Here is a 23,124-nt window from a genome sequence, read left to right on the forward strand (position 1 = left end):
GGTCTAGGTCTGGCTTTCACTGGACCCTGGGGATAAAAGGGAAGCAATGGCTGGTGCTGGGGTCACTTCTTGGCTGGAGAACACGTGGGAGAACGGTGGGGGCGGGGTGTAAGAAGGCGGTAGCAGGGAACGAGAGGCTGTCGGGAGGGGTCTTCTCTGCGAGGAGGGGAGAAGCAAAGCCTTTCTCCAGCCCTTTCCTGGAAAAAAAAAAATCCCCACCTCTGTATCTTTGATGCCCTTATTATCATAATAATAGCTATTACTGAGAGAGCGCTTCTGTAAGCCAACCGTTTGTCACTTGCTCAGTCCTCACAAAGACTCTTGGGGGAAGTGCTCTACTAACACCGAGGGGTTACTTTGTATTCACTGTACTGAGCACTTCTATTACCTTACTTGATCTTCCTAACAATCTTATCACACAGAGGCTCTTATTATCCGCATTTTACAGACAGGTCCCTTATGGACCCTAAAGCCAGGAAGAGGTGGGGCTAGGACTTGAGTCCACACTGCTTGTGTGGACAGCTATGAGCATGAGGTGGGATGGCTTTATGCTGGCCTAGTCACAGTCTGGTGATACTAAGACTCCAGGGGTGGGCCACCTGGTGTCCCTCTTGGAGGTGTGCCCATGGAATGGGGGGCTCTGGTAGACAAGAGAGTTTGAGTTGCACTGCGGCAAGAGTCACAATGGCTGTGTCCAGTCAAGCAGCAAGATGGGTGTTGGGAATGTTCTGAGCCTTAGAGGCATGTATGCACCTGCTGGATAACAGAGGGGTGGAGGCATTTGTTTTGGTACTCCCTGACCTTGTGACCTTGGGCAAGTCCCTCCCTCCTTTGAGCTTCAGCTCTCATCTGTAAATGTGGCAGCCATCCTTAGCCTGCCTACAGGTTGGGTGGACCACCTGACATTTGAAATAATTCTAATTTGAAAGCTAAGGCCTTATATTACCAGGATATAGATTTTTGTAGCAGATGGGCATTTGCATACTCTTGCATTTGATGCTTAAATTATCCGTCTCTTGCTGTTTAAATGCATAGACTCGCCTGTGCTATTCCTTTCTCTCTCCAGCGTCCTCCATGTCTCTCCCATGGACCTCTCAGCCAGTTGCACTAGTTGGCGTAGACACTATCTGACTCAGCAAGGCTGGGGGCGTCCCGCAGGTGTGGTCAGCCATGTGGACAGCCTGAGGTGTGGCGGGGCTCAGGGTCAGCAGTCGGCACACTGGTTCCCAGTAGAGTGACAAGCCCACCTCCACTGGGAAGACGAGGCCACTGCTTTAAAAAACTTCCCAGCAACTGAAACGAAATTACATTCATAATCCTACCACCCAAACATAGCTATTTATGTTTTTCTGTGGTTCCTCTCAGTCTTTATCTATTTGTATACAATCATTATACTTGTACAATTTCTTGCTCTACTTTTCCCCCTCAGTTAGCATAATTTCACAAAAAGTTTTTTTCTTTTAACTGAGGGTATCATGTTTCATTGAATTACATACTCATATATACCTATTGTTGGACATTTGGTTTTTATTTCCCAGTTTTTAACCATTACAGATTTTATGGCCGTAAAACAACTTACTTCCCATAATCTCCCACTTTTCTTTTGAATTAATCCTTTCGAATCAATCCCCAGGAAGAGGATGACCAACCTGATATTTGCGGAGCTCTTGATGTCCTCCCTTCCATGGGACGGTGTTAGTTAACCAGCATGACCTACAATCCAGGAACATTCCCATTTGCCTGCAGCCTTGCCAGCCCTAGGTCATTTGTTTTAGAAACAGGATTCATTATTTATTGACCTTTATAGCTATAAAATGATTCTTTGTTGTCATTTTTATTTTTATATTAAAGAATTTTATTCTTTAATTGCTGGGGAAATCGCCTGCTTCTTCCTGTTTGTAGAACCCTAGAAGTTAGGGTCTGGGATGCTCTTGAGATGTCCCTGTTTCTCCCAGCAAGGCTCGTGGTCAGCCATGGTTATGTGCCCTCTTCTAGTGAGCTGTCACTGTCCACACCACCAGTTGTCACACAGGTGCTCCCAGTGTGACTTGCACGAGTTACCATGCTTGCTCAGATCTGTATGTTCATAGTTTCTCTGACTCCTCCTTTCCTCTCAAGCTGTCTCGCTGCTCTCAGGGTGCCTGTCTGTGGAGTGCTCCGGACGGCTAAGGTGGTGCTGAAACCATATGTCCTGGGGTGTGAGACGGAGGACCTCCTGAGAGAGAAGGGCTTTTCGTGCGCTTTTGTGTTTGGACTTGGTGACCCCTGTTGGGCTCATCAGCAACTTTCGGCTGCCCCGTCCTCTTGGTGCCCTCATAGGTCCCTGGGTTTGCCCAGTGCTGAAACATGGGTGTTAGTGCCTGCCTGTTCAGTTGCAATGGCAGGTTTCTACCCCACTCCCACTGCCCCTCCCAGCAACCGTGGTCTGGTGCCGGGTGTGCTCTGCTTTCTGCTAAAGTGACCAATACTCAGAGGACATGCCCAGCCCTGGTTTGAGTCCTTCTTAGCTGTTGTCACCCCATCCATGACCTCCTTAGCAGCAGCTGCCTCTGGTTCAGGGCTGTTGAAGGCAAGGATGGGAAGGATTCAGTGTTTCCATATAAGTTGACTTCTGTATAGCATAAAGAATATTTTCAAAATCTCCGTGGATTAACTCATGTCATATGTGGAGCTTGCTCTGGAAAATGTAAGTCAGCCCTGGGGGGCTTGGACAGGCCTTCCATCCAGGCCCCTGAAGGCTCTGGGGCCTCCCGGACACCCAGAGAACGGAAAGCAAGAGCTGGGCAGTTGCATCGGAGAGAAGGGCCTGGCAGAGCGCCCCAGGGTGTCGGCGTGCTTCCCAGTGCCCCAAGTTGAGTGCGGCTTCCTGGGCCTGAGCAGCTCCCGCAGCACCCTTCCCAAATCGCTGCTACGCAGGTCGTTTCAGCACACGTTCACGAAAGAGTCACAAAAGCATTTCTAGCAGGCAGAGCAACCAGCAAGGAAGAAGGTCAGTTTAGTGGGAAGGGGACTGATCCTGGGGATGCTGAGAGGAGAGCAGAAGAGGCTCAGACTATTAGGTTTTGCTTTTCATCTTGAAGCTAAAGAGGTTTGGGATGTGAGAGGAGAGACATTTGGGAGGAGACAGGGAGCTCCAGGGAAGAGGTTTTGGGCCTGAGAAACCCTTGGGAAAAGCCATGTTGGGGGGAAATGAACAAAAACTTGAGGAGAGCTGCCTGAGCATTGATGTGAGTGTCCCCAGCCTGGGTGTCCGTCCGGACTTGGACATTTACCCCTGTGGGCTCATCAGCCTCCCACCTTTCTAGAACTCTGGGGGAGATTCTGAGCACCCCTGTGGTTATTCCCTTCTTTATCCAAAGGAGACCATGTCTTACCCGGTCTCCTGCCCAGATCGCACCTTCAGTGGTGTGGCTGATTACTGTCTCCCAAAGTCCACCCAGCCTGGGCCTTCACATCAGTGGCTCTGGGCGACAGGACTCAGCCCGATTATCGTGAGATTCTCTTACACTTAGGCAGCGTTCTATTTAAGGTAGGAAGGGTAGGATGTGCCTGAGGCCACAACCTCTCAGGACACAGCAGGGGCTGGAAAGACAGAAAACAAGGGCCAGGTGACGTCCTGTGTTTCAGAGGGGGCACTGTGGATATGAACATTTGTATAGGGCTCTGGACAGGTCTCTTGCCGATGCCAAAGCGTCACTTCTGTATAATAGAGAACATTCTATATCATGTTGATAGTTTTAATGCTTTTCCCCCTTTGTTCTTTTATCCGCCCACCTTCTATTGAATGCCTTTGTTACACAAGGTGCTGTGGAAGCAAAGATAACCTAACTGGGGAGAGAGACAGACAGGTAACAATAGCGTGGTATGATGAGGGATCGAATGCGGCTGAACAGGGATGTCAGAAGACCGCCCACTGCTTGGGGTGGCTTTGAGCTTTCCTCGTTGCACCACCTCAGGCTCTATAATGTGGAGACAGTGCGTTGAGAAAGACACATGGTGGACTGGGGCTGGGACGATCTGGCTCTAAAACCTGATTCTGTGACTTACTGTGTGACCTTGGGCAAGTCACTTGGTCTCTTGGGGCCTCAGTTTCTCATTTGAAAAATCAGGACAGAAGTTCCATCTATCCCTCTGGGGGGATGTGAGTCTCATGGGAGAGAATGCTTGGGGAAGCCTATTGCACAGGTGGCAAACTTAGAGTAAACTCGGAATCAAATGCCCTTCCACCATTGCCACGCCTGATGACAATATGTTGCATGGTATTTACCTCCAGGACTTTATCAAGGGTCTCATAGCACTTGTCCAACTCTACAGCAAGACTCCCCCCTCCCAGGGGCAATAGGCTGGGTTTTTTCCTCATTCCTGTATTTTTTTTTTAACTTAAAAAAAAAAAGATTTATTTACTTACTTAGAAAGCGAACACATGAGCAGGGAGAGAGGCAGAGGGAGAGGGGAAGCAGACTCCCTGCTGAGTGCAGAGCCCGATGCAGGGCTGTATCCCACCACCCTGAGATCATGACCTGAGCCAAAATCAAGAGTTGGATGCTTAACCGACTGAGCCATCCAGGCACCCCATCCTCATTCCTGTTTTGCAAGAAGAAAAGCTAGGGACTCTCAAATGCTGCACCTCCAGGGGAAGGTTGGGTCTATGTCAGGGAAGGATTGGGACCACCGTCCTGGCCCTTTGACCTGCGCCTGCAGTGCAGACTCAGGGTTACTCCTCTGGCAGTTAAGAGGGGGCTCCAGTTTCCAGCACCTGTCCAGGTGGGGGTGGGGCAGAAGATGGCCTCACCCTTGAGACACATGGAGAAACAGTGCACCAGCTTCATCCCCAACACTGAGGCAGCCACTGTGGGCTGCACCCAGTTGAGTGAGTAGAGGGACAGTGTGGCTGTAGCAGACGGCACATTCTCGGGCTCTCTTCACCCCTTTACCACCACCCCCACTTTCTCTAAATATTTACTCAGCATTTATTCTGTGGTAGACACTAGACATAAAGCTGAGGACCTGATTCATGGCTCCTGCCCTTGAGAAACTCACACTCCAGCAGGAACAGAGGCTTCTGACATTCATCTGTCTGCCAAAGGGAGATATTTTTAACCCCATTTGACAGATGAGAGAGACTGAGGTGGAGAGTGAGGTGCTAGTCAGTGACAGAACCAGCATGCCAGCAGGCGGGCCCCTCACCTCCAAGGCCGGCCGGCACACAGGGACTTCCTGCCACATACATGCCCTGCGCATGTCGCCGTCTCTGCCTTTGCTGGTGCTGTTTCCCTTGCTCCCTCCGTCCAGGCCCTCTCCCAGCCTCACTGCCTCCCCAGCGCCTCCTCCCACCACGTAAGCCCACACTAACCACATGTGACGAACAATGACATCATGGCGGAAGCCCCTGCAGGTGGAGCGCAGGCACACATGGTCAGCGGGCTGAGCACCTTCCTTATTGTACCAACTCATTTGCTCTTCAGAACGAGGTGAGCGCACAGACATTCTCATTACCCCCATCCCCGACAGACATTGCTGAGAGAGTTAGGGCAGCTCATCTCCAGTCACATGTTAGTCCGAGAAGACAGTTGGACGGCAGCTGGGGCCTGGACATGGCCTTGACCGCACGCTACCCTGCTGGGAGAACTTGCATGGCCACTTCCCCTCCTGTGGGGCTCAGTTTCCTCATCTGTTACGGAGGAACTGCCAGGTGATGATGGTTATAATGTGGGTGGGCGGCTGAGGGAGATCGTGGAGTCCCCCCACCCCCCACCCCCCATGGAAGTTCACTGTGAACTTCGTATTAGGGTGGATTTCAAACATATACAAAAGTAGAGAGAATAATGTAAGGAACGCTCATATGCCCATCACCCAGCTTCAAATGATCAATATTTTCCCAGACTTGTTTTATATAAAACTCCTATTCCCCTACCTGCCCCCACTCCGACTGTTTGTTTGTTTGCTGGAGTATTTTAGAGCAAATCTCAGACATCATGTCACTTTACATATAAATACCCTAGTGTGCATCTCTCACTGATGTGACCATCATGTATCTATGACACCTGACAGAATTATCCAGCCGGGCCTTGGGACCACCGAGGCCGTCTGCGCTCCAGTCCATAGTGGTAGTTTTCTTTTTTTTTTAATATTTTATTTATTTATTCAACAGAGAGAGAGACAGCCAGCGAGAGAGAGAACACAAGCGGGGGAGTGGGAGAGGAAGAAGCAGGCTCCCAGCGGAGGAGCTGGATGCGGGGCTCGATCCCAGGACCCTGAGATCACGCCCTGAGCCGAAGGCAGACGCTTAAGGATTGAGCCACCCAGGCAGCCCCCATAGTGGTAGTTTTCTGATAGACCCAAAGATATCTTTTTACGGTTGTTTTATTTGAATTAGCATCCAAATGAGGTCCACATACTGCATCTGGTTCTTTTGTCTCTTCTGTTTCATTTCTCCTATAGCAGTTCTCCTTCCCCTTCTTTCTCGATGCTATTGATTTGTTGGAAAAACTAGGTGGTTTGTCCCATTGATTATCTCACACCTGGTTTTGGCTTATCCCTTCCTCATGCTGTTAGTTAACTTGTTCCTCTATGTCTCACATTTCCTGTAACCTAATAGTTAGATCTAAGGAGATACCCTCCGTATTGGTGCTGTTCAATAGAAATATAATATGAACCATATATGTGATTTGAGATTTTCTACTAGCCACATTGAGTAGGAAGTAAAAAGAAATAGGTGAACTAATTTTCATCAGAGTTTTATTTAATCCAGTATATACAAAATATAATCATTTTAACATGTAATCGATATAAAAATCATTAATGAGATATTTTACATTCCTTTTTCCATATTCTATCTTCAAAACCCAGTGTGTATTTTACACTGAGAGCACATTTAGTTCCTTCCCAATGTAACAGTTAGTGTGAAATACAATCTTATCAAAACAATAAAGTTGTGTTTGCAGGAAAATAGTTTATACCACTTCAGTTTTTGAATTGAAGTGACTTCAAATGAAGTAAGATTTAAAATTCGGTTCCTGGGTTGCATTAGCCATGTTTCGGATGCTCAGTAGCCATGTGCGACTAGTGGCTGCTGTATTGGACAATGTTCACAGAGCACATCTCCATCACTGCAGAAGGTTCTGTCGGATAGCCCTGAGCGAGAGGCTTAAGCAGCTGTTGGTGTGAGATAACTTCACAGGTGTTACTTGCCTGTGTTACCCCCTCACGTCCCATGGTTCTGTTTTTCATGATGCTAAGATTGATTAGTGGGTCTGTGGGTGCTCCTGGACATTTTTAAAGAAAGGAGGAAAAGGAAATTTCGGTGCTCTTTGTTTAGGATGAACTAGGTAGCAGGGAATGAGCGATTCCCCAAACTGGGACACAAGCCATTCTGGCCATTTAAGAATCATCTAAGAACACTCAGTATGATATAGTGGTTGAAAGTCATTCTGCCTGGGTTTGAATCCTGACTGCCATTTACTAGCTCCATGACCTTGGGCAAGTCACTTACCCTCACTGAGCCTCTGTTTCTTCAGCTGTGAAATAGGAAAATCCAAGTACTTAGGTCATAAGGTATTGTCATGGTTAAATGGAATAATGTCCCTAAAGTACACTTAATGCACAGAGTAAGTATCCAGTGAATGTGGATTACTAGTATTATGTTATTGTTGTAAGAATACAGGTTCCAAGGCTTGGGGGCTGGAGGATCTAATTTGTTAGGGTCTGTGGTAGGACCTGGGTTCTGCATTTTAAACAGGTTCTCCAGGTGATCCTGAGTTCTTGGACCCCCTGGTCTTCCCAATATCTTTCCCTGGGATGACCCTTGGCTCTGTCCCAGCCCCAGAGACGCATGTCCTGGCTGGATACCCCAGCATCCATCAGAGGACAAACGAGCCCCGTAGGGTTACCAGATTTAGCAGATGAAAATCCCCTATGTTATCTGGCAACCCCAAATCCCTAATTCAGATGAAACAGTTAACTAGTATTTATAGGGGAGGTTGCTTTTGCTCTGTGGGCCTCCATTCCTGCCAGATCTACCGTAAGGTGCAAGAGTGGGGAGTGTGAGTACAAAAGTAGCATTTTCAGGTTTTTAGATGGGTCTAGAATCCATGCCTAGATTCTCTTCAGCTTTGAAGAAGCCATGAAAGAAAGGGCTTTAGGAGCCATCGTACTCAACCTGCTCATTTTGCAGGTAAGGAAACCAAGGGCTGCCTGGAGGGGAAAAGTGAGTTGTCCAAGGTCAGTGGCTGGGCTGGACTAGAATCTAGGTCTCCAGTTTCTGGCCCAGCATATTTTCCTCTTTGTCATCCCACAGCACTTGTTTCTGTCCCCTGGCCCCTCAGTCATGGGGTGGGGAGAGGTAACACCAAGGGTAACCCGAGACCCTTCTGGTGACTCCCCAAGAGTGGTTTGTGATCCAAAGGGAAGAACGCAGCCAACAGAGGCAAAGTCAGTTTCTGGTGCTGGCAGGACAGAGCCCCAGAGATGGGTGAGGGGATCCTGCCGTATGTGCAGGTGGGGGGGGTCAAGTTCAGGAGCTGCACCCATGGCCTGGCCTCCTAACACACAGGTCTGACTGGGCCTGGCCCCCACCCCACACCGGTGTCTTGCAGAGTGTCGGGAGGAGAGCTCTTCGACTTCCTGGCGCAGAAGGAGTCGCTGAGTGAGGAGGAGGCCACCAGCTTCATCAAGCAGATCCTGGACGGTGTGAACTACCTTCATGCCAAGAAAATTGCTCACTTTGATCTCAAGGTCAGTGAGGGGATGAGGGAGAAGAATCATTTTAGGAAGAATGGGCCCAGTCCCTTCTGACATTACGCTAGGAAGGGCTCAGTGCCCCTTTGGTCCTCCTCCCTTGTTTCACCATGGAAAACTCTGAGTTCCTAGGAAAGAAATGATGCCACAGAAGGTGCCCCTCTCCTCAGTTTCATTTTGCAGAGCAGGCTTTCTTCACACAGGGGCTGACGGCAAGAAGCTTCTTCAGACCACAGGTGCCTTATCTCTGTCACACAGTAGGTGGGCTGTCATTTTTAAATAGTAGACCACTGACAGGAAACACGAAACCAAACACATTTCACCAGACTGGACTCGTCAGTAACCAAGAACTAACCCATGAGGAGGCAGCAGTGGAAGTGTTTGGGCGAGGAGTGCGAGGTTGGCTGGCTCTCTGGGCCCCGCACAGCCTCCAGCACCCCTCGCCCAGAGGTCATCAGTCTTAGAACTTAGGGACTGCTGGCTGCCCTCCCCGTTCCCATCCCCTACTGTGGCCACAAAACTGCTTCCAAGGGGCACTGATCATTTGTGGTAACTGTTATTCAGGGTTGAGAAAGTTCACTGTGACCACATAGGACCTCAGAAAGCAGGAGTGTGGTTGAAGCAGAAGGACCATTTCCCATAGTAATGGAGCTCAGGGTAGTGGACTGACGAGCCTTTACAGACACCCGAAGCGTAAAGATCCTCTAACTCATGGTCAGAGGGACCTAGTTACCGGGGTGTAGACCGACTCAGTTTTCTATCCAGAAATTCCTGTTGTGTTTCAAGCAATGTACCATGTGCCTAGGTATTGCTACAGATACAAAGATCAGCTGAGGCCCTGTCTGGGCTCAGTTCCTCTTTTCTAGGAAACCTAGTACAGGAGGCAGAAAAGAAAGATCAACAACCCTAAGTGCTGCGATAAAAGGAAGTATAGGGGAGCTGGGGAGCTCAAAGGAGAGGGCATCTAAGTCAGACTGCGGTATCCCAGAGGGCTTCCTGGAAGAGGTGATATTTGATTTGAGTTTAGAAGGACTGGCAGGGGTTATGAAAGGGGAAGGGTCTTTGAAGGAAGAAAGGCTAGCAGTGTACACGGTCTGGAAATGGCACAATGCTTTCAGGGAAGTACAGGCAAAGAGTGGATGCTCTGAATGGCTGAGAACAAGGCAGGAGGAGAGCATAAGGCAGACACAAGGGCGTGAGAGCTAAATCAAAGAGGTTGAACTTTACCCTGAGGGATACGGGGCAGGGCGGGGGGCAGGTGATCAGGGAGGTGAGGCAATCAGTTGTGTGTTTCAGAAGGATCTCCCTCTGGCTGGAAGGTTGGGTAGAATGGGGACAGCTGGAGGCTGGGGGCCCAGCTGGGAGGCTAGTGCCATAATCTGGATGAGTGTGTGGCCTGAGCAGGCCTTTGGACCTTGGAGTGGTAATGTATCAAGCAGGAAATGGTCTGCCTGGATTGCACTTGTGTCTCCCTCCTGACAGTACTAGGGACAGTTAACTTGTTGTTTTCTGTGTCTTTACTGGTTCCAGGAGGCTGGCCTCAAAGTGGGCTCCTTTGTCTTTTCTCTACCAGGTCTGGTAGAGGTAGGAGGAGTTGTAATCCCATAGGTGCCATGACGGGGTGGGGGGGGTGGGCAGCAGTTTCATGCTGTTTAATTTGCTTATGTGGCCGCTGTGGGGTGAGGAGTGCTGGCTTGAGGCAGCCAGGTTGGGGTTTGGTCTTCATTCTGCTATATACCAGGATACAACGAAACCTCAGTCTTTTCAGCTTCAACGCAGCTGATAATCCCTACCTGGTGCAGCTGTCGTAAGGGCTAAAGAGAAGCAGCGTTTCGTGCCGAGTCCCAGAGAGCGCTCTGTAATAGTACCTGCTATTGTTATTTCCCCTCCCAGGATAGAGGAAAAGAAAACACAGTTCTTGTTACAGGATTTTGGGCCCATTAGACTAGGAAAACAGTTCTGCTGGTGCAGTTCTCAAGTGCCCAGCAGAGAGCTGAGATTTTTGCTGTTGGGGCATGTCTGGCTCCTGGGCTCAGTCTGGCTGCTTTCCACGACCTGGAGACAGTCTGGGTTTGCCCCGGATGTGTGTAGGGTGAGGATGCTGCTAACCCCCATGTTGGCCTCCTGTCCGTAGAGTTGTGCAGACTCTGAGCCTTCTGACCCCTGCGCCTCCCTCCGTGGTCCCTTGGCCCAGGCCCCGCTGAGCAACCTCAGGAAGTGATGAGTAGCTGCATTACCTCATGATGGGGCAGACACTTCCTGGAGCCAGAACGTGGGTATGCGTGCCCCTGGCTGGAACTTTCCATCAGCTGGAGGGGACGATGTAGAAAGTCTAGCTGGTAGCTTAGGGTGGGGCGGCTTCTGGGTTCCATGTTGTTTCCCACCATATAAAAATCATTTTACCCGAATATATTTTTCTTCCTGATTTTCATTCTCTATGAGGTGCCTCTGCTTTCCTCAACTCTTGTATTCTGTTTCTCCTCATTGAGTGAGCCAGGCTCGCCTTGCGGTCCCATGAACAGCCATCCTGTTGTCTCCAGGCCCCTACTCGTGACCTGTTCTCCGTGCTCATCTTCCAGCTTGAAGGAGCAGGTGATGGAGGAGGGGCACTTCTCTCCTGCCTCTGGAATACGAACAATTTCTCCTGGGACCGCTAGCTGATAAGCTCCTCCTATGTTCTGTCAGTATGCTAGAGAGGTGAGGCCCTGTCCCGGCTTATGACACGCTCCCAGCCTTGTGGCAGAGAGCAATAAATGGACAAATTAATGTATGCTAAGCGGTCTTGGGAAAACAGATCACGGCAGGCTGCTGCCCAGAAATCTGTAATGGGTCCTTGTCATCTGTAGGATAAACGAACCCATGGTCGGCATGGCACTGGGGCCTTCCGTACACTGCCTCGGCCCTGGTTCTGCCCTCATCCAGCTTTCCCACTCCAAAACACTGGCCCCGGGCAACAAGACGACAGATCCGTGTTCTGGCCTCTCTCCTGTGTTCGTGCTGTTCCCATCCAGGAAGCTTCTGCTTTTCCTTTTCTCTGTCCATGGACTTCCTTCCTGCTCATCCTTCTAGGCCCAGCAGAAACACCATTTCCTCTGGAAGCCTTTCCATCCCTGCTACCTCCCAAAGCATAGCCAAGAATGAACCTGCCTTTTGGCTTCTGTTGCCCTTCATATAGCCTTCTGTGGAGAGTACCTGTTGCTCTCAGTCCCTCTCTAGCACCGTGCCTGGCACATGACGAGTTACTCGGTGTTGAATGAATGAGTAAATGAAGGAATGAATGCCTTAGTAAGACCAGACGCATGCATGGATGGCAAAGGCCCTTTCACATCACCTGGAAAATGCAAAAGAGGTTACAGCAGGTTTCAGTCCAATGATGTGCACATTTATTGAGAGACTATCATGTGCCCAGGTGTAGAGTATCAAACATCAATGGGATATGGCACCTGCCTTCCAAGGGCCCACTGTCCACTAGGAGATGGCCATGGTGGGACTCGGTGGGGAGGCCACCTGAAATGAAAGCTAACCACAACTCTTGCCAACAAAAGCTCACTCCCAGGGGGTAAGCGTTCTGCCTTAGCAGAAGGAATAGCATGCTGGCGTGCGTTGTAAATACGCCCCAGAAAGGCCCACTGATGTGGGTGAGTGTGGGTGGTGAAGGTAGGTTGCCCTGTATTTACATGGATGGAAGGAACCCTGGGCTGAGTGCCCCCCAGTACCCCGTAACGCCCTGTGTGCCTTCAGACATGGCTTCTGCGGGGTGGATTACCAGGAAGTGGGCTTCAGAGCCACCCAGGAACCTCACCCTGGTATGCCATCCCAACGCAAATGAAGGCCTTGTAGAGGGCAGTTTTGCGCGGTTTTGTGTTTATTTTAGATTTGGGAGTTTCCCTTCTGTGTATGGGTGTGTCTCCCCTACACTCCAACCCAACTGGAGAATTCAAAAATGGAAGGTTGTCCTCAGGTCTGACTGGTATTTTCAGCAAAAAGAACATGCCACCGTGAGGATTGAATGAAGTCATATGCAAGCCGGGAACCCAGAATTCTCATGGGGCTTTTTGGTATATAAAGAGTATTAAGAAGTGAATTTCTGAACAAAGTGCCCCCGAAATCCAAATTCCTCTATGCCCTGATTGTCCTTTGAGCTATTTTTATGTTCATGACATGATGGGGTCTGCTCGTCAAGGTTTCATAGGAATGATACTAATAATACTTTGAATGTTTATGGCACTTTCTGGAGTATAGCACACTTACACATTTGTTCTCTCATTTGGTCCTCATGGCCACCCATGGAGGTAAAAGGTATTGTCCTTTTTTTACACATAAGGCAATTGAGATTCAGAGAGGTGAAGTAACTTGTCTAAGATCACACAGCTATTAAATGACAGAGCTGAAGCTTAAACTTAGCCAATGAGGAAACACTAAGCCAAGCTGGGTGCCACCAGCTTTTCTTTCCCCAGATTCTGACGGTGTAGATTTCTTACTTCCTTGGGCCATGCCTCTGACACATCATTAATCCGAAGGTCTGTACTGTGCCATGCAGTTCTCCTTCACACAGTTAATTTCTCATCTGGTTACACTGTTTTTTCTTTCTCATAAGCTATTCCTCATATTTTAAAAAAATGTTATTTTATTAGTTGCTATAAAATGTGCACGCATTTGAAAGTAGAACTTACAAGAATGAGGCTGTTTCTATACTAAAACCTGGCGGCATGAAGCAAAGGTAGGCCTGGCAGAGATTTAACTGTTGGGATAGAGTAGGGTGGGACTGTGACGTTTCAGGGCAGACCAGTGAGTCTGTGTGGGCAGTCACAGCCAGGGAAGGCTTTTTCCCCTCAAAATTTTTTATTATGAAAACATTTCAGAACATTTAAAGAAATTGACAGAATACAATGGACACCATTACACCTTCGCCCTAGATTCAACACGTAGGCACATTTGCTTTACCTCTTTCTCTCTTTAAAAAAGAAAAATAGTGGAGCCTGGGTGGCGCAGTCATTAAGCGTCTGCCTTTGGCTCAGGGCGTGATCCCAGCGTTCTGGGATCGAGCCCCACATCAGGCTCTTCCGCTGGGAGCCTGCTTCTTCCTCTCCCACTTCCCCTGCTTGTGTTCCCTCTCTCGCTGGCTGTCTCTCTCTGTCAAAATAAATAAATAAAATCTTTAAAAATATATATATATATTTATATAAAAGTATTTTTATCTGTATATCTACACACAGACACACATACATATGTATATATATTAGAATTAAAAACATTTTAAATAAAAATTAAAACAAAAAAACATGTGATTTTTTAAATAGTTGGTATAACTTGAAAGAAAATTTTAGCCATCTTGACACTCCACTCTCAGCACTTCTGTAGGCTTCTCCCAAGATTAAGTCAGTCTCCTACTGACCTACCACCATTATCACACTTAATGAAATTAACAATAATTGGTGGAAGACTTTTAATGAATGAATACACGACTCTATTTCTGATTTTGAAAGAAAATTCCGGCAGGGCAGAGAGGATAGCTGGAAGAGAGTAGGCCAGTCAGAGGTAATGATAACAACATGGGTAAGAGATGACCCACAGGTACCCCGTAGCATTTTTTAAGTGAAGCATGGTCTTTTATGCTATCATAAAAAGTAGTAACTCATAGAAAACACAGAAAATTGCAAAGAAGTTACCCATAAACTTTCCACTTCAGAACAACCATTGTTAACATTTGGTGTATTTTCTCCAGCTTTTTATGAGCAGGTGTGTGTGTGTGTTTGTGTGTTAGGGTGCTTGTAACTATATTACTTTTACAATTTTCTCTTATGCTTTTTTCTACTGTACATTTTAACCCGAGCAGCCCACATGTGCTCTAAAGTATTTTACTTCGTTGTAGAAACTTTTATACAAGTCTTTTCTGATTTCCTGACCTTCTCGGTGTATTCTGAGGGGCAGACCCTGTTTCCTGTTCCTCAAATGCAAAGCTTAGCTTGTGCCCCAGCCTCAGAGTGTACCCCTTGGGCCCCTTCATTTCAACCCAGTACATCAGACTGAGCTTGGAGCCCTAGCGGTACATGCTGGCTGTGTGACGAACTACAGCAAGGCTCCCCAGGGCATGAACTGAGGATGCTGAATTCTACACAGTGGAGGGAAAGAACAAAATGTGGCAAAAATTAAGCTACGGAGAGCCATAATTAAAAGAGTTGTGGGGCACCTGGCTGGCTCAGTCCGTGGCACGTGTAGCTCTTGATCTCAGGGTTGGGAGTTGGAGCCCCACGTTGGGTGTAGAGATGACTTAAAAAGAAAATCTTTAAGAAAATAAAAATGCAAGAGTTGAAATATAGACACTTTGAAACAGGAAGCATTAAGCCAAGCAGGTAGCTCTTACAAGATCCAGCAGGAGGCTGCATAGTGAAGTAGAAAGAGGACAGGATTGGGGATTGAGCCTGCATTTGCATCTCACCTGTGCTGTGTGGCACTGGGGAGGTCACCTCTTTGACATTTCCTGGCCTTGAAAGTGAAGGTAATATTGCCTCTCCTTCCTGGCCCACAGGAGTGGAGTGGGGGACCAGGGAGAGATCAGTAATAACGAGAGGGCTCTGTGAATTCTGAAATGCCCTACACAAACTGGTTGTGAATTTTAGCTAGTCTTGTTAGGCCACATTTCTCCCCATTCCTCTCTTTCCTCCAGAGGGATTCGGAAAGGGAGATGGGCGTGGGAACATCCAAAGGGGGGGAATGAATAAGCTTCCCTTGCTGGCCACCCGGCAGGTTCCAAGAGTGGCAGGACACTGGGGAAGGCTGATAGGGGTTGGCTTAGATATCGTGATCCCCATTTCACAGATGAGGAAACTAAAAAATGCAGTGCCCTCCTCCTCTTTTGTCCCTTATTGCCTTTGCCATCACTGTTAGCAGCTCAGAGGCCTTTTGGGGCTCCTGGCTGCCTGTGTCCTCCACCGTGGTTGCCTGCCTAGGCCTGGCCTCCGGTGAGGTATCATGTGTTCACACAGTACCTTCTAGGTTCTATTCACAGCTCCACCATCAGCCCTTCCACTGCCGCTCATCTCAATAGAAGTGAAAGAATCTGATTCTGGAAGTAGTGAAGGTGGTAAAAAGAACAGATATCCTAGCACTAAGAAGACCTGCGCTTAAATGAAACCTGGCTCCACAACTTAGCTGTGTGGCCTTGAACAAGTTACTTAACTTCTCTGTTCCTTAGTTCCTCAACTGGAAAACACAGACAGTAACCTCCTTGTCTAAGGTTCTGTGCAGTACTATTCTGGTAACAGCCAGATCTCCAGTAAGGAAGTGTAGGTACACACACACACACACACACACACACGCACATTTATCATGAATTTTATGATACAAAGGTTTGTAACACAATTTATAAACAATAAAATATATGCTACTTTTTTTTTTTTTTGGTAAATTCCAGAGAGCCGATTTTCTCATACAACATTTTCTTTGGTTTTTGCCAAACCCTTGTATCAATAGCCAACCTATGGATGCAGTTGACTCCTGAGTGTAGTTCTGACCAGAATGTTGGTTGATATTTTCGTCTACATTAACAAGTAAGGTGAAAATGAAACAATGAAGATATGCGTTAGGACTTTGCTGGTTTGTCAATGACAAGAATGACTTCTTTGCTGAGTTGGATAATAGTTTCGGAATATTGAAAAAACGTGTCCTCTATTTCTGTGCTATTCACAAAGCAACGGCTGCATACACGGCACCCTTTTAAGTGTAATCTGCATTATTAAGTGATCTTCTCCAGCACTTCTTAAGTCTAGAATCAAGAAGATAATAAATCAGGTCCTATCTGTAGTGTCTGCCAGTTTCCAGTTTCCGTGGTGTCAGTACCCCCACTGTGGCCAGTTTCAAGGTACCAATGTGCCAGTGACAGGAGTTTGGAAGAGGGCTGCAGTAGCACACCCTTATTTAGGATTTCCCCAATTCAGAGAGAAGGGGCAGAAATTGCCTCAAGAACACAGAGAATACTAAAACACGATTTAAAAAATTAGGAAGCAATGAACTTTAAGTGTTATTTTTAATATAACTTAGTTTATAGAATTTCATTTTAATATTAAAATAATATAGTTATGTAGCTCTCTTTAACAACCAGCTCACAAAATTCTGGGCTCTCATGAGCCAGTAGGCACCAGCTCCAGCACCTCCCTGGTTCTCAGAGACTTTACACACAAAATGAGAGCATTTTGTAGGCAGAATAGTGTTATATGCAGGCTGACTGTTGTCAGCGGTATAGTAACAACAATGGCAGCCAGCGGTTACTGAGCGCCTTGAAATCATGCAGGCTCTTGTCTGAGTGCTGTGCGTGAGTTTACTCATTTAACCCACGCAACCACCCTGTGAGGGAGGCTCTGCAGTCATGCCCATTTTATAGAAAGAAGAGGTTACCTTAGGGCTCCTAGGGCAATGTTGTGTCTCCTCAGAACCCCTAACCGTATTAATATTCCATCTTGCAGACGAGAGGCCAAGGCTCAGAGAGGTGAGTGACTTGCCAAGGGCACACAGCTAGTGCAGGGCAGAGCGGGATTCTGACCTGTGTCTGTCAGATGTCTGGACCCTCTTCAGCACTGGTTTCTCAAACATGGCGCCGTCTGCTTCTGAGTTCCTTGGAGAGCTTGCTTTACAAAAGCAATACTGGGGGGCCCCTGGGTCGCTCAGTTGGTTAAACGTCTGCTTTCGGCTCAGGTCATGGTCTCAGGGTCCTAGGATCGAGTCCTGCATTAAGCTCCCTGCTCAGAGGGGAGTCTGCTTCTCCCTCTCTCTCTATCCCTCACCCCTGCTCATGCTCTCTCTCTCTCTCTCTCTAGCTCTCACTCTCTCTCAAATAAATAAATAAAATCTTTTAAGGAAAAAACAACCAGTACTGGAGCCTCCCTCCTGGTGAGTTGATTTCATTGGTTTGGTATCGTTAACACAGTCCCCAGGGGATTCCAGCGGGGAACTCGCTCAGAAGGGGACCCCCAAAGCACAGCTTGGGGGCTTAGAATGTCTTGACACAGGCCCGGGTTCCTCACTGGTTAGGAGGGGGCGCCAGCCATCTACAGCTTGGTGGCTGTGAGGATCTAATAAGGCGAGGTGTGGGGAAAGCCCACCACAAATGCTAGTCTGGCACAAACCACAGAGCCAGCATTGCTGATTGGCCCAAGGCTGGAAGCCAGTGGCCCTGGAATGCCCTTAAAAGTGAATTTTTATTTCTCTCCATGCCACAGGAGCCTAGAGACAGAGTAGGTAGGTAGAGTAGGTTTTCCCTTCTGCTTCCCCAGACAGGGCAATGGGAGCTCAGAGCCACGTAGCAGCCTTCCCCGGAGTACGAGGCCAGGAGTGAGTGGCCGAATCCACATGCAACCGAGTTGGGGACCTTCCCAAAGCCACAGCTGCGGGTTTTCTGGGAAAAACATGGAGCTGGGACAGGAAGCTGCTGAGGCACCAGAGCCAAGATGGACGTGCCCACTTTGCCAGCAGGCAGGGGTGACCCCAGCAGGCTCCCTTGCATCAACTAGAGGAAGGGAGGGGAGAGAGGGGAGGAGAAAGCACACAGGATCTGGAGTCAGCCAGAGCTTGAACCTTAGCTGCATTACTTATTACTGAGGCACCGGAGCAAGCGCTTAACATCTCTGAGCCTCAGTTGCTTCGTCTATGAAATGGGGGTGATGATAGTACCTGCCTTGGAGAGTGAGAAGCAAATGAGTATGAATGCTTTGTAAACGAAATGCTATTGGCTGTGCTATACTGAAACCCCAGGCTGGATGCTTTTAGGAACACGGAGCATATGCAGTAGGCCTGCTCTCGGCGAGTGTGCAATCTGGGTGGGAAAGGAGGACTAACACACAGGGCTCTCGGCAGTGGGGGGTGCTACGGGGTGAGGTTGCTGCATGCGTGTGGAGTGGGAGAAGGAAGAAGAGATGGGCTGGGTATATAGATGACACTTCCTGGGGGAGACAGAATTTTGGCTGGGCCTGGAAGGATGGGTAGGAGTTCAATAGGCAGATGTTAGAGACCCTCATTCTGGGAAGGTGAGACATGATCAAGGAAATAATCACAGAGGTGATGCTACCAGCTACGGGTCACTTCATATGCCCTGTTTGATCCCCTTGGTAGCCCTCATTAGGTAGCTGTGATCATCATTACTAATTTATAGCTGAGAATCCTGCAGCTGGCTGGCTAAGTGAGTGACTTGCCCAGTGTCGGACTGGTAAATGGCCAACCTGGGATTGCAACCCATGTTCTAAGGCTCTTAGCCATCATCTGTCTTGATTCCCTAAAAGCAGAAGGTGCAAGAGATGCGTATGTGACTCGCTGGTTGTTCATTTGTGCAGGAAACAATTCCTGAGCGCCCAGGAATTGCAATGCCAGCCACTGGTGGGTGCGGGGGTGGAAATGAGAGACAGGGCTCCTGTCCCATCTGTGATGGGGCTTCAAGATAGTGGGGAGAGGACACACAAGGAATTATAGTGCAGTTGACTCGCCGTGAGAGGTGTGTCACGGTAACATGCAGGCGTTGGGGGGAAACAGCTAACTGCATGTGTTGGAGGGGAGGGGGTCGCAAAACATGTTCCAGCATGAATGTGTTGGAGTGGGGGGTGAGCGGGGAAGAAGCAGCTTCTGAGGAAGCCCGTTCCAGCAGAGTGAACTGTAGGTCGGGGTAAGGGTGACGAGGAGGTCGGTCGGTTGGGACATGGCGGAGGGGTGAGTGCCAGAGGTAGGAGGGACTTGAATGCCAGACAGAGGGGGACCTTGTGCATGGGCCACACTGGAGGCTTGTGGGAAGGGACTGCCTGTGGTCTCATCTATAGTGTGCTGGTGGGGAGAGGGGGTTTGCCGCGGCACCGTGGAAACCTGTCCATAGAGGCCTGGCAGCAGGCAGGCTGGCTTGTTCAGGTTGCCCAGCACTTCCTGAATAATCTGGGGCCATGCTCGAGGTTTGCAATGCAGGTTCCTACGCAGTTTCCTTGTCCCCAGGGCACAGACTGGCTGGGCCCTGCTCTGCTGAGCTAAGCAGCCTCGCCCAGTGACAGGCACCTGGAGAGGACACTGGGTGGGGGTCAGCAGACTTGGGCTCTGCTCCTTGCCCGGTGAACTTGGCAGTTTCTTGACCTCTTTGAGCAGCTCTGCGACATGAAAGGACTAGATGATCTCTGAGGTCCCTTGCAGCCTCAACATTGTGAACATCGTAGGGGTGACATGGGGGTGAGGATGAGTGGGACAGGAGGCAGGTCAGGGAAAGGACATGTTCTACAGCTGTGCACAGGTGATTCAGCAGGGATTCAGTAAGGCTCCCAGGGATGACTGTTGTCATTGCTACATTCTAGAAAGGAATGAATGGACATAGCCGCCATTACTTGAAATCTTGCTGGACACTGATCCTTCCGTGGACCATCTCTCTGGATCTTTAGAACCACCCTATGCCATGGAGGTGTTGTCCCATTTTACAGATGGGAAACCAGGGCTGCAAGGGGTCCATTGTCTTTCACCAGATTTCACTGTGAGTGACAGAGCTGGAATTTGAACCTAGACCTTGCCTGACTCTAAGCTCAAGCCTTTTAAAGCCCCTTACTATATAGCCCCCCGAGGCTGCCTTCATCCTGCAGGGGCTCTTGGACATGCTGTGCTGGACTGGTGGGGATCACCCACTCACATGGGTCCTGCCTGGAGAACCAGCCTCTGGTTTAGTACCATAGCAGGCACCTGTGACCAAATCCACTGGGATACAGCGGGGCATGTAGGCCTCTCCCACAGCTGCCTGCCCCGTGGGCTCAGCCGGGTGGATTTGTTTTGACAGGTGAGGGCAGTGGTGGCACGTCTGGGAATGTGATCCCTCCTTGGAGCCAAGCTTTGGAGGTGACGGCAAGTATGTGGGTGGTATTTGGTTGAAGTGAATAAAGCTGCAGAAGGACAGATGGCTAGGATCATACTACCCCAGAAGCAGCCTGGCCTGGGCCCAGCGGTCTGTGGTCACAGTGGCCTGTTCTTCCTTCCTGACTGGAGCCAGGAGACCTGAGCCTTTTGTATGTCCTGCCTTGGGGCCCAGAGGAGTGGGGATTTGCCCCACCAGCTTGGGAGGCTGTGCCATCTTGCAGTTGTGGAGGCTCGAGCTCGAAGGGGCTCTGGATCTCATCCAGTGTCTATTTTAGAATTGGGGGTGCTGTGGCCCAGAGAGAGGAAATGGTGTGCTTGAGGTCACATGGCCTTGTACGGTGGAGGTGAAACTGGAATTTCCCAGTACGCAGGCCCGGCATCTGTTCTAGTGGCTGACCCTGTTTGGGAAAGGGGAAGCAAAGACGCTAAGAAAAAACCCTTGGGGGGAGCTGCTGCTTTGTTGGCCCTCAGGCTACCCTTGGGGATCCTCCTTCAGTCATCCTCCCTTCTGGCCCAGGCCTACAGCAACCCTCTGGGGAGGAGTGCCCTAGGGCCCCCCCCCAAGGGGTGGTGGAGGACCTCCACAGGGCAGAAAGAGAAGGACCACTCCCAGTTCTTTCAGTGCATGTCACCATATTTCAAAGGGACATGCAGGAGGCAAGACACCATAGGGGACACCAGGAAACTCAGCATTGATCTGAATATTCCCAGGGAGGCCACCATCCAGGAGAGCAGCCGTGTCACAATAGGAGACACACCCCGCAACTGAGGACCACTTGCTCATAAGCATTGTCAGCGCCAAGGGGGTTAGAGCCCAAGGTCAGGGGCTGCTTCCGTGAAAAGTAAGGCAGTAGAAGGAAACAGGGATGCGGCATAGTCTCTGACAGTGTGAAGAAGAGTAGGGAAGGCGTTCCAGGCGAGGGGAAGAGCTGGAGCAAAGGATGGAACCGAGCCATCGTTCTGGCTTTGGTGATACCCACCTTGAGGGCATAGGGGGCAGGTGCAAGGAGGTCACAGGCGATGAGGCTGGGAAGGTAGCATGGAACAGTCAGTGCAGAGCCTCAATGCTGCAAATTTCAGGCAGGACATTTGAGCTTTCTCTCATGGTCAGTGGGACCACCAAAGATAGTTAACCAAACTGGGTGATGCGATGGCCAGCAGGGGCTGGCCTGCCCAGGAAACCCACCCTGACTCTGCCAGTATGAGGTGTTGGACCTTGGGCCAGTGCTTTAGCTCTCTGAGCCTCTGTTTCCTCATCTGTGAAATGGGGGGGTAATAGTGCCTACCCCTCGGAGCGGTTGTGAGGATGATGGGGAGCAGCAGTGGGCTGCTTGCCGTGGTAAGTGTTCAGAAGATGTCAGCCCCTGCCTTGCCTCCTGGGTAGCATCAGGCTGGGTTCGTGGAGGCTGGGACAGCAAGAGGGAAGCGAGAGGAGCTGCAGATAGAGGGGCTGTTTTCCTGTTTACTCCCAGTGAGGGGAGGTCTGAGCCTGAAGGTACATTTGGTTCAAGTGGGTGAGTGTGTGAGTGATGAGGGCAAGGCAAGGATGCGGGGCCTGCCCACCCAGCAGAACATTCCTGCCACCCCAGGGTGCCAGCCTGCCCTAGATGGCCAGGCCCGCGCAGCATCCCACTTCTCCCTGGGATAGATTCCCAGGGCCCTCGAGCCCCAGGGAAGGAAGCTCATTTACTCTAGTTGTTAGGGGCAGAAGCTTTGGAGTCCAACAGCTAGAGGTTAAAAGCCCTGTGTCCACAAGCCAGTATTGGAGTTCTTGGTTTCTCTTTCTGAAATGGAGGAATGATGACCTCCGCTGCATGAGGTGGTCGGGAGGGTTCAATGAGCTATAAAGTACGGCACGTGCGTGGTTAGCACGGTGCAGCCAAATGCAGCGGTCTTCACTCAGGGGACATTTACTGAGCACCTGTAGCCTCTGTAGCCAGGAGAGGAACAAACTCTCAGCAAGCTTGTAACCCGGTGTGGGCAGGCAGATAAGGAAGCCGTCACCTTGAGACGGGAAGAGACGCCGGATCGGGGAAGCACAGGGTGTTGCGGGAGCCGAGGAGGATGTGCGTGCGCGTAGGCCTTCTGGAGGAGACACTATTTTTACTGAACTGGGAAAAGGAAATTAACCAGGTTTGAGATAGGGACTGTACAGGAAGAATGTTCCAAGCGGAGGAGAAGTCACCTGCTGTGTGTTAGGTTCTTGGGGTGGACAAGAGCTTGTGGGGCCAGGCAGTACTTGGGTAGGAAAACGAGGCCTGGCCCTGAGGTTTTCACAAGCCGGGGGAGAGGCTGTTTCTCCTGGACTGCGGGACGCAGAGGTGAGGGGACGTAAGACAAGGATGCTTTTCACCTCTCACAGCAGGGCTGCCTGGGAGAACTCAGCCTCCCGTTGTTCTTGCGTCTCCTGTCATGTTCCCCACCCAGTTCCTACTGCCCCGAGTCCTGGGGGGTCACTACACCAGGTCCGGTGTGACTGCGTGCGTCCATTGCGGCTCCCATCCCTGTGCAGCACGTGCTGTGGCC

The 23,124-nt window shown here is 49.7% G+C and overlaps 1 protein-coding gene across 6 annotated transcripts in view; it reads left to right on the forward strand.

Moving 5' to 3' along the window:
- DAPK2 (death associated protein kinase 2) overlaps positions 1–23,124 on the forward strand; it is a 114,056-nt gene that overhangs the window by 63,440 nt on the left and 27,492 nt on the right. For all 6 annotated transcript variants that reach the window (XR_004625581.1, XM_019794122.2, XM_034660851.1 and 3 more), the window contains exon 4: positions 8,595–8,733. Coding sequence is in view for 5 of the 6 variants with exons in the window: in XM_019794122.2 (XP_019649681.1) it covers positions 8,595–8,733 (139 nt within the window). In the remaining variant the exon portion in view is untranslated. The remainder of the gene's footprint in view (positions 1–8,594; positions 8,734–23,124) is intronic.

The sequence above is a fragment of the Ailuropoda melanoleuca genome, chromosome 5, assembly GCF_002007445.2.
Source record: "Ailuropoda melanoleuca isolate Jingjing chromosome 5, ASM200744v2, whole genome shotgun sequence".
Classification (NCBI taxonomy): domain Eukaryota; kingdom Metazoa; phylum Chordata; class Mammalia; order Carnivora; family Ursidae; genus Ailuropoda; species Ailuropoda melanoleuca.